General features: G+C 42.4%; 1 protein-coding gene across 1 annotated transcript in view; it reads right to left on the bottom strand.

Annotated features, from left to right (window-relative positions):
• The window catches only part of LOC130221747 (alpha-1,6-mannosylglycoprotein 6-beta-N-acetylglucosaminyltransferase B-like), a 209,485-nt gene that overhangs the window by 22,952 nt on the left and 172,187 nt on the right, over positions 1–14,346 (bottom strand). The window contains exon 11 of the mRNA XM_056454334.1: positions 11,171–11,301. Within this exon, the coding sequence (XP_056310309.1) occupies positions 11,171–11,301 (131 nt within the window). The remainder of the gene's footprint in view (positions 1–11,170; positions 11,302–14,346) is intronic.

The following is a 14,346-nucleotide window of genomic DNA, read 5'->3' on the forward strand; positions in this document are numbered from 1 at the left end:
GGCTAATTCGTACAAATTCGTATGAGTTCAGTCGTACGAAATTGTACGATTTTAAAAAGGAGGCGTGGCACCTAACCCCACCCCTAAACCCAACCGTCATTGGTGGATGAGCAAATCGTACTAAATTGTACGAATTAGATCGTACGAATTTGTACAAATTAGCCACTAAATCAAAAAGTTACGGATTGCCGTGAGATTGTGTTGTAATAACCCAATAAAAAATGGTCATTTGGCATATTTTTGGCGTATTTCATATTTTAGAAAAGTTGCACATTAAGGGGCTGTTCACAAAGAATGTATCCTTCCTTTTCTTTTGTTTGTTTTTTTAATGTAAACTTGTGCTTGATGGATGTGTTTGACCGTTACGGGACTCGAACCAGCAACCTTCTTTCTGTGAGGTGACAGTGCTAACCACTGAGCCCCCATGCCACCCCATATGAAGTATCTTCAAGTGCTTATCATAACATATTGTTTTCCTTTTTCTAACTGGTCTGTTATTGTCATCGTGTTCATAATATTGCATCATGTGGACCATGAGCTGTGCTGTCCTCTTTTTAAACCCATTGCTGAGCGACGCATCTCGCTTTTTTAAAGCAAGGAATCATTCGGTCTAAATGAGCCCTAAGAAAGGTTGCTGAAAATAGCACTTTTGGTTTACGGATGAAAATATGCACCAAAAAAAAGACTAAAACATGTTCAGCACATTGGTTTCACTCTCCCTTTAGCTGTACAGTGAAATACTGTGACCTGCGCTAAGAACATTACATTACATTAATTTCAGGGTTTTGGGACTCACTTCAACACTGTGTTCACCAGCAAATATTCTAAAAAGCTGCAGATTAAGGGGCTGTTCCCAAAGAATGCATTCTTCGTTTCCACAGCGCTACTTCTCTTTTGTTTTTTAATGTAAACTCGTGCATGAAGGATGTGTATGAACGTTGAGCTCATGTCTTGCATCTTTTCAGGTGCTGCTCAAGTGAGCGCCGTGTTTTTTCAAGTTTCAAGAGTTCACACTTAGCTCATGATTAATTATAAGCTTGTTTGGCATGCTGTCCCGGGAGAGAGCCCTGAGCTCATAAGATCCTCGAGCCCGGGGCTCCCTCCCTTTGCAAGGCGAGAGGGGAGTTTGAGCTCAGGTAGATCTCGAGAACTCCCTCGCTGTAATAACCAATGAACAGCCAGTGATTGCTCTTGAGAGATAACCATTTACTAGGAGCATGTCTATAGTGCTATAGGAGCATGTCTATAGGTTTGGATTAGTCAATTAACTTATGTTGCATGCTTTTTGGATGGTGGGAGGAAACCAGGGAACCCGGGGGAAACCCACGTGAGCACAGGGAGAAAATGCAAACTCCGCACAGAAATGTCTGCTGGTTTGGTAAAGCCTAGAACCAGAGACCTTCCTACTGTGAGGCAACAGTGCTAATCACTGGGCCACCGTGTCACCCATCTAGGAAGGAGGAGGAGTAGGGGTGGATGTGTGGGGATTCTTCAAAACGAAGATAGCAGTGGTACGTAACCCAGGGTATTTGTAGTAGCTTAGGAATCGTCTGATTGGTGCATTGAGAATTGGATAATGCGGATCCAGCCGCTAGCAATCATAAGCACGTGATCCTCTCGAAATTAGTTTATAACTGAACTTCACTTAAAGATCTTCAACTTTCACACGCAGCGCAGCTCAGCACTGTCAGTTCCACAGCAGCGGACCAATCAGAAAAGCTTAGAGGCGGGGCAATCGTTGCTTCTGTTTATAGTATAAAGTTGGCATGACAACTGTTTTATTTAACATCATATCATGGCAGAGGAGGTGCTTATTGTGACTTTGTGTGATGTATCTTCAAGTGCTTATCATAACATATTGTTTTCCTATTTGTAAATGGGTCCGTTACTGGCGTTATTACATCACGTTCATAATATCGCGTCACATGGATCATGTGCTGCGCTGTGGTTTTTTAAACCCGTTCCTGAGCGCCATGTCTTGCTTATTTAGAAGCAATGAAGTGTTTGTGTAAATGAGCCCTAAGAAAAGTTGCTGAAAATGGCCTTTTTTCGATGTATGCAACCCAGGCTCATTCTGAGAACATAGTCCCAGGGACGTTTCTGGAGACCACGAAATACGTAGCCGGGGGTACGTACGGATGCATTTCATTTTTTTAAGCGAACGCAGCGGGGCGGTGTGACGCCGTTCCCTTCGGCGCTTGCCGGCCGGCCGCTCGCCTCCGTGTGGAGGGCTTTCCCGCTGCAACCAGTTTGTCCGGTTAGCTCTTCGTGTAATCTGGCGGACTCAAGGCACAGAGAGGGGCTGACCACGACGACGACCCGGTTCGAGTCCGGGGAAGAGCGGTTCCAGAAATCAGGTAAGAAAACAAAAACAAAATCCAAAAAATCAAGCGAACAAGTTCATCACAGGGTGAGAATGTGGTCAAAATCCGAAAACGTGGTAAAAATCAGACGAGGGCTTTTCTTTTTCTGGACGGCTTTTGTGAATCGTCGTTGGTTGGGTTTAAGGGACGGAGGAGGGTGGGTCAGCCCGCCGATTGGCCAGTCGCACAGTCAATCATTCTGTCATCCAGGCAGACAGGCGGAAGGTCGTTCGACAGCGGCCTCCAGCGGGTTTACACGAGAACGGCACGGGCAAAAGCGAACACAGCGGCCTCTCGTGGACTCGCGAAAACAAAAACTGCAAAAATACATACCTCCCGGGACGTATTTCGCGGTCTCCAGAAACGTCCCCAGGACTACGTTCTCAGAATGAGCCTGGGTTGGATTTATGGATGAAAATATGAGCCGGTTAAAGTGTGTTCAGTGAGTTTGTTTCACTCTCCCTCCAGCTGTACAGTGAAGTACTGTGAACTGCGCTAAGAAAAGCTTGTGCCGTGCAAGGGCAACAGAGTGTAAGAGCAACAGAGAATTCATTAGCTTATGGCAAGCCACAGTCAAAGTTACACCCTAATCACACGGGGCTTCAGTGTCAACGCTTGACAGTGCGTATCTGAAGTTGGGGCTGACGCGATCGTCATAGCAGCATCAGGCAATGAAATTAATCAGCAATAGGCCACTGCCTGAGCTGGTGTATTTGCATACAGCAATCTGATTGGCTGACGCTTCCATCGCCACTTGAAAAGTTGAGTAAGTCCCAACTAAGCGAGCAACGCCTCTGAAGCGGCGCCAACGGATCCACAATGCAGTTCGGCAACGCCCGACGTCACCCATTCAAAGTGAATGGGAAACGTTGAAGCTGTGAATGGGGCATTTAGAAATGCCTCAGTATTTGGCTCATTGGATATTCTGATAATATACGGCCACTTTTTTAGGTACACCTGTCCAACAGCTCGTTAACACAAATTTCTAATCAGCCAATCACATGGCAGCAACTTAATGCATTTATGCATGTAAGACATGGTCAAGACGATCTGCTGGAGTTCAAACCGAGCATCAGAATGAGGAAGAAAGCTGATTGAAGTGACTCTGAACGTGGCTGATCTGAGTACTTCAGAAACTGCTGATCTGCTGGGATTTCCACGCACAAATCACAAAATGATAACATGGCAATACGGACCAGAATCGCTGAGGAATGTTTTCAGTGCCTTGTTGAATCAATGCCACAAAGGATTAAGGCAGCTCTGAAGGCAAAAGGGGGTCCAACCTAGTACTAGTAAGGTGTACCTAATAAAGTGGCCGGTGAGTGTACATGTAAACTTATCTACTAATCTAACTGCACATGCTCAAGTGAGCGCAAATACGATGCAGACAGGATAGTTTTATGTAGTATGCTTGTTCCTGTAGCTTGCAATAGTGCTACTGTGCTGCCATGTCATGGCACGGTACATGTTTGGTTGTACCCTTGTCTTGTCGTCCAATTGTATTACAGCTATCACATACACTTCCATGGGCAGGACATTTAGCATTTCACAAGACATACACAAGCATAAGCTCACGTTTCTATTGGCCTACCATGTACACTGATGTTCAGACATACTGCAACACTTGCACCACATGTCAGACAACCAGTGCGGTACGTCAAAGAGACAAGGCTCCGTTACATCCCTTACCTACTATCTCAACCCCTTTCCGCCGCATTGCCATGGATATTGTGGGACCACTTGAAAGGAGTAGTGCTGGACACCGCTACATACTTGTCATCTGTGACTACGCCACACGTTACCCCGAAGCAATCCCACTTCTGACACCAACTGCGATGTTGTGAACCCAGAGTGGGCCCACTAGGAGGCGTGGGAGGCCTTAATACCACAACATCGCAGCAATGCTGGTAAAAATCAAGAATCTCTACTACTGTTCACTTTCAACAACATTTTAATGTCAATAAATGTGGTTATTTTACTGCTTTTTTACCAGTATCATTTAGGTTATTGATTTTAACTCAAGAAAAGTCATATAAAATGTATTTAAATAATTTAATAAAATAAAAAAATAAGTATTACAAAGCAATTTTGGCTTCAGTGTACTACATTTCAGCTCATAATTTAAATTTCACCATACTCCTACTTTGATATATCAACATCATACTAAGTGTATAATCTAAAAGACTGATTTCATTCAGTTTTATTCTGAATTTTTAATTAAAACAGAGTAAAAAATAATTCTAAATGCATTGAGTGTAGATGAAGGGATTTTCTTTTTTAATTTCATTAATGCTTTTTGTAATCTCTCTCTTTATCTCCATCTACTTGACATCCATATTGTTGATGTCGTTGTTTCTACACAAGACAAGCACTGTGTTCTCCGGACAACAATGCATTCTTTCTGATGCACGGTTAGGAGGTGGATGAATTATTTACCTATTTAAATCATCGCCCCATTAATAATGCATACATCTCCTCAGGCAAGAGTTACACCCAATTTCTTATATCACGCCATTAAGAGTTTTAGAGGCAAATGCTTGTGAGAATAAAACACATTTGGCCGTTTTCCTTGCGCAGCAGAAGAGCTTGTTCCCGTTGCTCCCTCATGCATGCTTTAATAAATAGCAGACTCCTTAAAAGTACTTCAGACAAAACAAAGTGACTACAACAGTCCAGTGTTTACCTTCAGGACATTTATGAGCGCATCTTTCTGGAGTGCTTTGCAGTAACGAACGGACGATTGAAGATTAAGCATAACAGACGACGTGTTTTTTTTTCAAACGGCGACTGACATTCAGAAAATCAATGCTGCGCCTCGTTAAGTCTCACATTAAAGATTTCTGTCCGTCTTTGAGAAAGCAGCGCTACGTTAACGACATCTCCTTATCGATCTCTGCAAGCAAACCTTAGTTAAACAGCACTGGAGATAAAACATCGTTATAGAAATCTGTAGCAATCACTCAGACTTAATTAAACAGATTATAGCTTATTTATCAATCAGATTCAGTTCATTTTCTTAAGCATATTCACATATTATTTACTCCAGTGCTGTCTTCTCATGCTATATTGATACTATTTTTTGCACTTGATTATGCAAACACACTATAATCCGCAGTGTAAAGGAAAACAACCCAGATGTATTTATTTATTACAACTGCATTCATTTGTGGTGCCTACTATACAGTCTAACTCAAAATCTCAGCTTGTAACATTATTCCACACTGTTATTTATTCCCGTCAGTTATTCCAAGCTGTTGATTCTCCACATATCCTGCTACTTGAGAAAAATCCCCTAGATCTGTGCTGGAGAACGGATGAGAGAACTGAATATAATTGAGTGGATCTTCTGAGTCTTTTTGGCAGAATGAGGATTACCAGCTTTAACAGAAGAAAAAAAAAATGCTGACTTTGTATTTAAGGGGAAAAACATCTCAGATAGATAGATGGATAGATGGATAGATAGATAGATAGATAGATAGATAGATAGATAGATAGATAGATAGATAGATAGATAGATAGATAGATAGATGGATGGATGGATGGATGGATGGATGGATGGATGGATGGATGGATGGATGGATGGATGGATGGATGGATGGATGGATGGATGGATGGATGGATGGATGGATGGATGGATGGATGGATGGATGGATGGATGGATGGATGGATGGATGGATAGATAGATAGATAGATAGATAGATAGATAGATAGATGGATGGATGGATGGATGGATGGATGGATGGATGGATGGATGGATGGATGGATGGATGGATGGATGGAAAGTGTACTATAGACAGACGGACAGATAGAAGGATGGATGGATGGATGGAAGGATGGATGGATGGATGGAAGGTGTACTATAGACAGACGGACAGATGGAAGGATGGATGGATGGAAGGATGGATGAATGGATGGATGGAAAGTGTACTATAGACAGACAGACAGACTGACAGACAGACAGACAGACGGACTGACGGACGGACGGACGGACGGATGGATGGATGGATGGATGGACCAGCTGCAGTCGCGAGAGAGAGGCCTGACCCATACCCCAATACAATGCGTTGCAATAGTCCAGACGAGAAGAGATGAAAGCATGAACAACCTTCTCTAAATCACTGAAAGAGAGGACAGACTTCAGCTTGGCAGTATATCTAAAATAGAAAAAACTATTTTTGACAACCGCAATATTTTGCCGATCAAATTTTAGTTCAGAGTCAAAGATGGCACCAATAATTTTTACAGAGGAATGTCACCAATAATCATTCCATTTGCTAAAAACAGAGAAAGTTGTGGCCAAAATAAAGACTTAAAATCACCCTAGAGTGGATGAAAACATTCCCAACAGCACACAAGGGTTAAGTATTTGTAGACGCAAATATCTTTAATATCTGAAAACATTAGCTTTACTTTTCTCTGACATGGAATGTGCTGTCAAGAGTATCATATTATAAATATGTGATGACAAAACGACTAATTCAGTTAACTTTACTGAACTGCATACTGAGCAGCAGTATAAACTTAAGGTGTAGATATGGGATTTGCTCCTTGCTGTGACCCTTACAGGTTTTGCATGAGCGTGGGAACCCTGCTCATCCATAAATTGATGAGATGATTGTCACGCTCTGAGACGGAGCTGCCAGTGATCCAAGACGGTCGACAAGAGACCAAAAATTAATTAGAACTGGAGAAAAGGAGGACAATGGGAGATGATTGTGTTTCCAAATCTCCGAGCGTACAGTTCTACTTCAGGCACGACGGCCTGCAGGGAAGTGTCAGCATTCAGGGGCTCGACTGCACAAATCATGTTTAAATGGCAACCTGTCAAACAAACACACAATGCAGAACGACCCAAGAACTTTTGCTCTCAAGAAACATACAGCATTTGAAATTGCAGGAACAATGTAAAAAAGGCTGTGGGTTATAAGTGCAACTTCTGTCTCTTATTCTTTATCATGAGGCACCCGCACACACCAGACCACTTTACCTGAGCCCAGGTGCGCTGCTCGAGGGGGAAAGTTAGGACAATTCTAAAGGCCCATGCACTTTTGGGGCCCGCTGAGTTGCTATTAGGCACCACCCTGCTTTTAACATTGGTCTGCAACAACCTTTAAACTTAACTTAGATTTCTAATATGGGAGCCTACCAAAAAAAAATATTATAGGGCCCGAATCGGCTTGGGAAATGGGTGGAGTTGGGTGAAAGAAGTTAGAATGATGCTAAGGGCCCCCCAGTCTACCCCCCCTGCACCCCTACAACCCTATGGATGTCTTGTCTCATCTGTTTCTCTACTTTGCCTAGAACATACCTGATTGGCCACTTCCAGCTGATTGCTTGTTCCTGATTGGCCTACAGTGTTTTAAAAGCCATGACACAACTTCCTTGGCGGCCATCTTGTTTGAGTTTTTGAATGTGTTAAAGTTGTGACGATTAGTTAGGATGATTCTAAGGGCCTACTCACACTATGTACAGTTGCCTTGAACTGAGCTGAAGCACTCTTGTCCCCCCTTCCGACTCCCCCCGACGGCCCGCACTCACATTGCATTCGAGCCTGAGCATGCTTACATCACCGATGATGCGCTGTTCAGTTTAAGAAGCGTTCTCACTCAACACAGAGGAGATTTCTTTAGTTATTTAGTTATATCGTTTAAGTCGTATGGGATGCTGTAACACGCAGTCAAATATTTCGCCGAACAGTTCAGCCTCTTTTGACGTTCATAAATAATCATAAAGTCCTCGCGCTGCAGTTTGCTGATGGTGCAGCTGACGTTCAGTGAGGGGTTTGCGTCTTTAATGATCTATGATAGTTTTTGTTCATTGAACAGTAAGAATAATTAATAAATCCATATGAAACAGCTCCTTAAAAGTCACGTCTCGTCTTCAGTTTTGGGCTCAGGTGCGATTTGCACTCACACTACAAGCGCACCATGCCAACACACAAGTGAATCGTGCTATGGCCATCTGAACCATGCCTGAACCTGATTCCTAGCACTCACACTCCGGTTTGGATAGCATAGTATGAGTGCGCCCTAAGGGCCCATGCATTTTTTGGGCCCCCAGAGTTACTATTAGGCCCCCCCTTACACTTTTGTCAACGACACCCACCTCCACATTTCACAGCTAACCCAAACCCCTGATTCATTCTTGACAACATCAATCCCCCAACCACCACGACTCCCCCTCACTCTTCACTTTCGTTAGTGACGAAATCAACTCCCCCAGCACCCATCCACTCCGCAACCCCTTGCCCCCATCGCTCTTAACGTTGGTTTGTGACAACCTCATGGTTTAACTTTCTAATATGGGGGGGCTCACCAAAATATTCAACCAGCGGCACCCCTGCCTGAGCCAATCAGCGTCCAGGAATCATGACTACGCAAACAGATTTTCAGTTTTAGAGTAGCATGACCTGGAGATGGACACTGCAGTTGGTGGTGAACAGGTGTTCAAGGAGTGTTTATCTATACCAAGTCACCTTTTCCCACAAGTGCTTGCCACAATCCTGTAAATTATGAGAGCTGCTCTGTTTTTGTGAGAAGTTAAATTAAGTGTGACAGTAACCAGTGTTAATTTCATTGATGAAAATCTTCATGTCACCGGACAGTAGCTTCGCTGCGTTTGTTTGGAGTTTAGATTCGCAATTTACATTTTTATCATAAAATACCTTCTCATTCACTAAATATTTATCTCTCCTACTTGGGGTGAACAGTCCCTTAACACACTCATACAAACAAATCTACTTTTAAACGTTCTGTCTCTTGAGCATCCACCTGGTGTTTGTAGCTTTAGCCTGCTAGCACCGCTGGTCAGCTAAAGCTACCGACCTCTTTCATTCACTTATTTTCTCACTTACTGGCTTTGCTCTTCACCTTGTACAATGTCGCTTGCGTGTCTGTCCTTGAGTGCAGGAGAAGCATCGATGGAGGCGCTGGAGCTGGAAGCAGTGGAGTCCCAGATTCGCTGCCTTGAGACGAAGCGAGCAGGGCTCAGGGCTAAGCTCTTAACCCGTACTCGCTCATCTGAGGTAAGTGTTCGATACAACAACAATTCTCCTTCTTCCTCAACCCCGCGTGCTTCTCTGGCCAGGCCCAGCGCACCGAGGACGGGGTTCACGCCGACACCCGGCTACCGCGGCCCCTGGGTGCAGCCGCGTAAGGTGCTTACCGGTTCCCGGGGCAGAACGTCTCCTCCTCCGGTGTTCGAGATCCCCACGGAGAACCGCTTCGCCCCTCTCCGCGAGACGGGTCGCGATGTGGCCATCATTGGCGACTCAATCGTGCGCCACGTCCGCTCCGCTTCCTCCAAAGGTAACAAAGTACGCACTTTCTGCTTCCCTGGTGCCCGAGTTAAGAATATTTCTATCCTGAGCGCTGCCAAGAGCCTCGGTGCCGTCGTCCTCCACGTGGGGACGAACGACAACGGGCTCCGGCAGACGTGATTGAGGGATATTTTTGGTAAATATCCAATCAAAATTAATCTTGGTGTGTGATGCATGACGCACACATGCACATTTGAAAAGTAACTGATCCGCGGTATACGCGGGATGCGGTTACATCTTCTTCCATAGGGGCGTCTGTCAGATTAAACAACAATGAGATGCCAACAGCTGAGAGAAACAGAAGATTCACGTTTGATGTGAAGACTGATAAAAACTCATGAAAACAACAAATGTAAAGCGACATGCCAGAGAATCATTCCGATATTTACGCAAAGGTAATCTTGGATCTTTTTTATACACCCTAGTGTGTGCTTTTGCTTAACTTGCTGACCTTCAGAGAATTTACTCCGTAAGATTGTACAATAAAAGTTATTAAATCGGTCAGTCTTAACTTTATATGATCGTTGCTTCATTTTAGCGAGGAGTTGTATCCTCACATGTTTCATTTTAGCTGTGGATACAGTTTAGCTAACTTGCTCTAGGTTTACGTGATGTCTGCGTCTGCCGCGATCGTCATTAAAACTACAAACTACACAGAAATGCCAACTGGCCCAGCTGGGACTCGAACTAGTGACAGTGCTAACCACTGAGCCACCGTGCCACACCTGATTATCATTATGTAGATTCATATTCATTTCAATGGTTTTATTTTAGAAGACAAAAAACACAAGGGTTATACAAATCAGTCAGTTGAGTGGTGACAATAAATGGGTTGCTCCCACAAATGTGCATCTTCACTTCATCTCTAATCGGATAGTCTTTGGTGGGTCAGCACACTGAACTGGCAGCTAGATTTCTATGGTGAAGAGCTACAAAAAGCCAACCATTTTTAGACAACATTCAGGTTAAACTCAAAGACTGGATTCCTTTAAAAAATAAAAACTCTTCAGTGGTGTATTTTACTCTCATCAAAACCAATCTCTGCTCCCAAACGCCTGCGGTTGGAACACGCTTTCTGATTAAAGTCTGCTACTTGTCAAGTTTTGACTTATTTATTTATATGTTAGCGGGCGCAGTTTCCTCTGGCGGTCTTCACATCCCGTCTCTCCTGATGCAGCCGAATGTTTGCTTTCATCCGGCTTTGAAGCGTGTTAAAGCAGCCTGATGTTATTTCGCTGTCAGCACATCCAAACGCCACTTTAGCGCAATCAGTGTGCCCAACAAGCCATGATAGGAGCCAGGCAATCAATCTCTGTATGTTCTGACAGTTACACAGGCAAGTCTACAGCAGTGACGGTACAGCACAGTGTTTATCAAATGCTGAGCAAGGCTTACTCAACACTACACACAGCGGAAATGTGTCAGAATTCTGCTAATTCTGCGAAACACCTTCCTTTGATTGGCTATTAGGAGATGCATGCAGTCTTACCTTCCACATGCTGGCCTCTTTGCCGTAAACCACAGCCATGTTGTTGACTTTGTTCCTCTTTATGTTGAATCGTTCAGTCTGGTTTAGTTCCTCGGTCACAAAACCCATGAAGGAGTTGTCAGGAGTGTGTGCTGTGGAGAAAACAAGTTTTTATAATACAAAAATTAATAAATAATAATTATAATAAGGTATCATGTACATCTAGCTGGTAAGCTTATCAGCCGCCCCATGCAAAGAAGAGCCTTTTTATAAGACTGAAGGGATTTATTCTGTGAAAACAACCAGCCGGATGTATATTTTCCCACTTCTTCCACGTCTACAACTGTTAAAGTAAATGCAAAGCCTGCAGAATAAAAAAAAAATGGCAGCTATACTATTTATTATCACAAAATGGTGGCGAAATTAGCATATATGTATACACACATATATCAATATAATTCAAAGTACCCGGATTAGTCTGTGTTATTCGTTTTACTGGTTGTTATCTGGGAAAAGCATACCTTGGAATGTCATGAACTGAACAATCAGAATTAAGTATTCCAGAAAACTGTGTAATAATGAATAATAATAATATTGTGACCCATACATATTTATTCATGTTTTATTGATGTATATTATTCCTAGAAGTGAGATTATCAAATATCAGAATAATAAATCATAACAATACTACCACTACTATGTAATAATAACTACTACTAATAATAATACTAATGATAATAATGTTGTTATTGTTATTATTAGCTATTATTATTAGGTATTGTTATTAGGTATTATAACTATTAATATCATCATTATTATTATTATTATAGATTTTCTTTTGCAATGGAGAAAACGAATCCCAGTTTAATGAATTTAAACTCCTGTATGTTTGTTCGTTTCTTTGTTTGTTCATTCATATATAATATATAATGTTAACTGAGAAATTAAATGTGGTTGGAATTTGTAAATGTCTGTTATAAACGCAACTGTTAAATGTTTAACTATTAAATATGTACATAAAACATTGTGGAAAAGAGCTACATTTAATTAAAGATTAACAGTTTTGTCAGTATGAAGATACAGGGTTTGGGCAATAACACTGGCCAATTTAGTGTTGGAGGTTTCAAGGCTAAATTTGGCTGGAGGCCAGTCTTGGGCGTCACAGTGGCGCAGTGGGTGAAATTATCGCCTCAAAGCAAGAAGGTTGCAGGTTCTAGCCTCGGCTGGGTCAGTTTGCATTTCTGTGTGGAGTTTGCATGTTCTCCCCGTTTGTGTGGGTTTCCTCCAGATGCTCCAGTTTCCCCCAAAAGTCCAAGTACATGTGCTATAGGTGAATTGGGAAGGCTAAATTGTCTGTAGTGTATGAGTGTGAGTGAGTGTGTGTGGATGTTTCCCAGAGATGGGTTGCGGCTGGAAGGGCATCTGCTGCATAAAACATCCTGGATAAGTTGCCGGTTCATTCCGCTGTGGTGACCCCAGATTAATAAAGGGACTTAGCCAAAAAGAAAATGAATGAATGAATGAATGTCCATAAGAGCAGAGTTTGAAGGTAGTAGTGTAGCAGCACAGTTTCACAAATTGTTGGTTGGTGTCTTGCTGGAACATGTTACCAAGACAGCAATTCTTTATGATGTATCAAGAGCCACAGTATCCAGAGTAATGTCAGCATACTGCCAATAATAAAACTCATAATTCCTCATTGTCACGATCACCAGCGATCGTGACTTCATAGATCGCTGGATCTCACTCACAATCCTTATGGACTACAAACTCGCCAGTTCTGGACTACATTTTCATACATGCACTTCACTCACACACATGCTTCCTCATTTAATGATTTTAAATGTGGCAGGTTAATGAAGTCCTCCAAATATTCTTCAATTAACCGTGCTCCCTGACGCAGGCACATGATTTTAATCCCCGCTGGATCCATAGTTTCTCCGAGTCTTCTGTAACACGGGGGAAGTGACACAGACAATTGAAGTTTGGATCCACATACAGGTTTATTCGGAGTCAGGCAAGCAAAGGTCAACACAGGTGCAAACAAAAGAATAAAGGCAAATACAGAATCGTAGTCAACTATAACAGGCGAGAGGTCTGAAGGCAGGCGACAGACAGGGACAAAAAGGTAAACAAAGGTCAAAAACACGGAGAAACAAGAACAAGAAAACGCGTTGAATTGTCACTTTACAGATAAACAAGACTCGGCAATGTGAATGGGCGAGTGTGCTGTTTAAATAGTGTGTGTAATCAGTCTTTGACAATCCTCAGGTGGTGCGAGTGTAATCAGTCAGAATGAGGAAGCATGTGTGTGAGTGAAGTGCATGTATGAAAATGTAGTCCAGAACTGGCAGATTTGTAGTCCATAAGGATTGTAAGTGAGATCCAGCAATCTATGAAGTTATGATCGCTGGTGATCATGACACTCATAAAAATAGAATAAATAGTACATAATAGTAAATAGTAAACTATGTTATTTATTAAAACAATTTTTGATGAATGTTAATTTTTGTGACCACGCTAAACTTAGATAAAATACGTCTTCTGCATAGTAGAGATATATACTTAAAAATGTATTTTTACCCTTCAGACACACATTCCAGCTCATCACGCTGTGTGGAATCTGGCCAAATCAATTCAAACCCACAATCATAAACTGAAAGAGAACAAATTATAAAGTTCTGAATGTTGGCCAGAGCTCTGTTGTGTTAATATATCGAAAATGAGGAGCAGCGCCTCAGACTGTCTGCATGCAGATTTGTGCATATGCTCCACACTCTCTCCAGCTCCGAGAACATCTGCTGCTCTTCTCCTGCTTACAGATGCTCAGTGCCTATAGCAGCTGCTACACACCACACACTGCTCGAGTATTCTGTGCTGCGAAACACTCAAACTCTTTTATAACTCACCCTGATAAATGCAGTCGAGAAGCTGCAAGATGCTCATCCTTTTGATGAAGAATCAAACCACTAATAAGATATCTTTATCTTTATTAGATGTATCATAAATAGGTTAGCATGCTTTATTGCACAGCTGTCTGAGGTACTTGATTCTGATTGGTCAGATGCAACATTTCAAGGTAAGCTATTCCCAGATAACAACCGCTAAATAACACAAGTTATCCGGGAACTTTGAGATTTTGTATGGTGTCATGAGACACCGAAGGAGCCAATATCATTCGACAACCGTATTTGATG

This window comes from Danio aesculapii, chromosome 3 (genome assembly GCF_903798145.1).
Source record: "Danio aesculapii chromosome 3, fDanAes4.1, whole genome shotgun sequence".
NCBI lineage: Eukaryota > Metazoa > Chordata > Actinopteri > Cypriniformes > Danionidae > Danio > Danio aesculapii.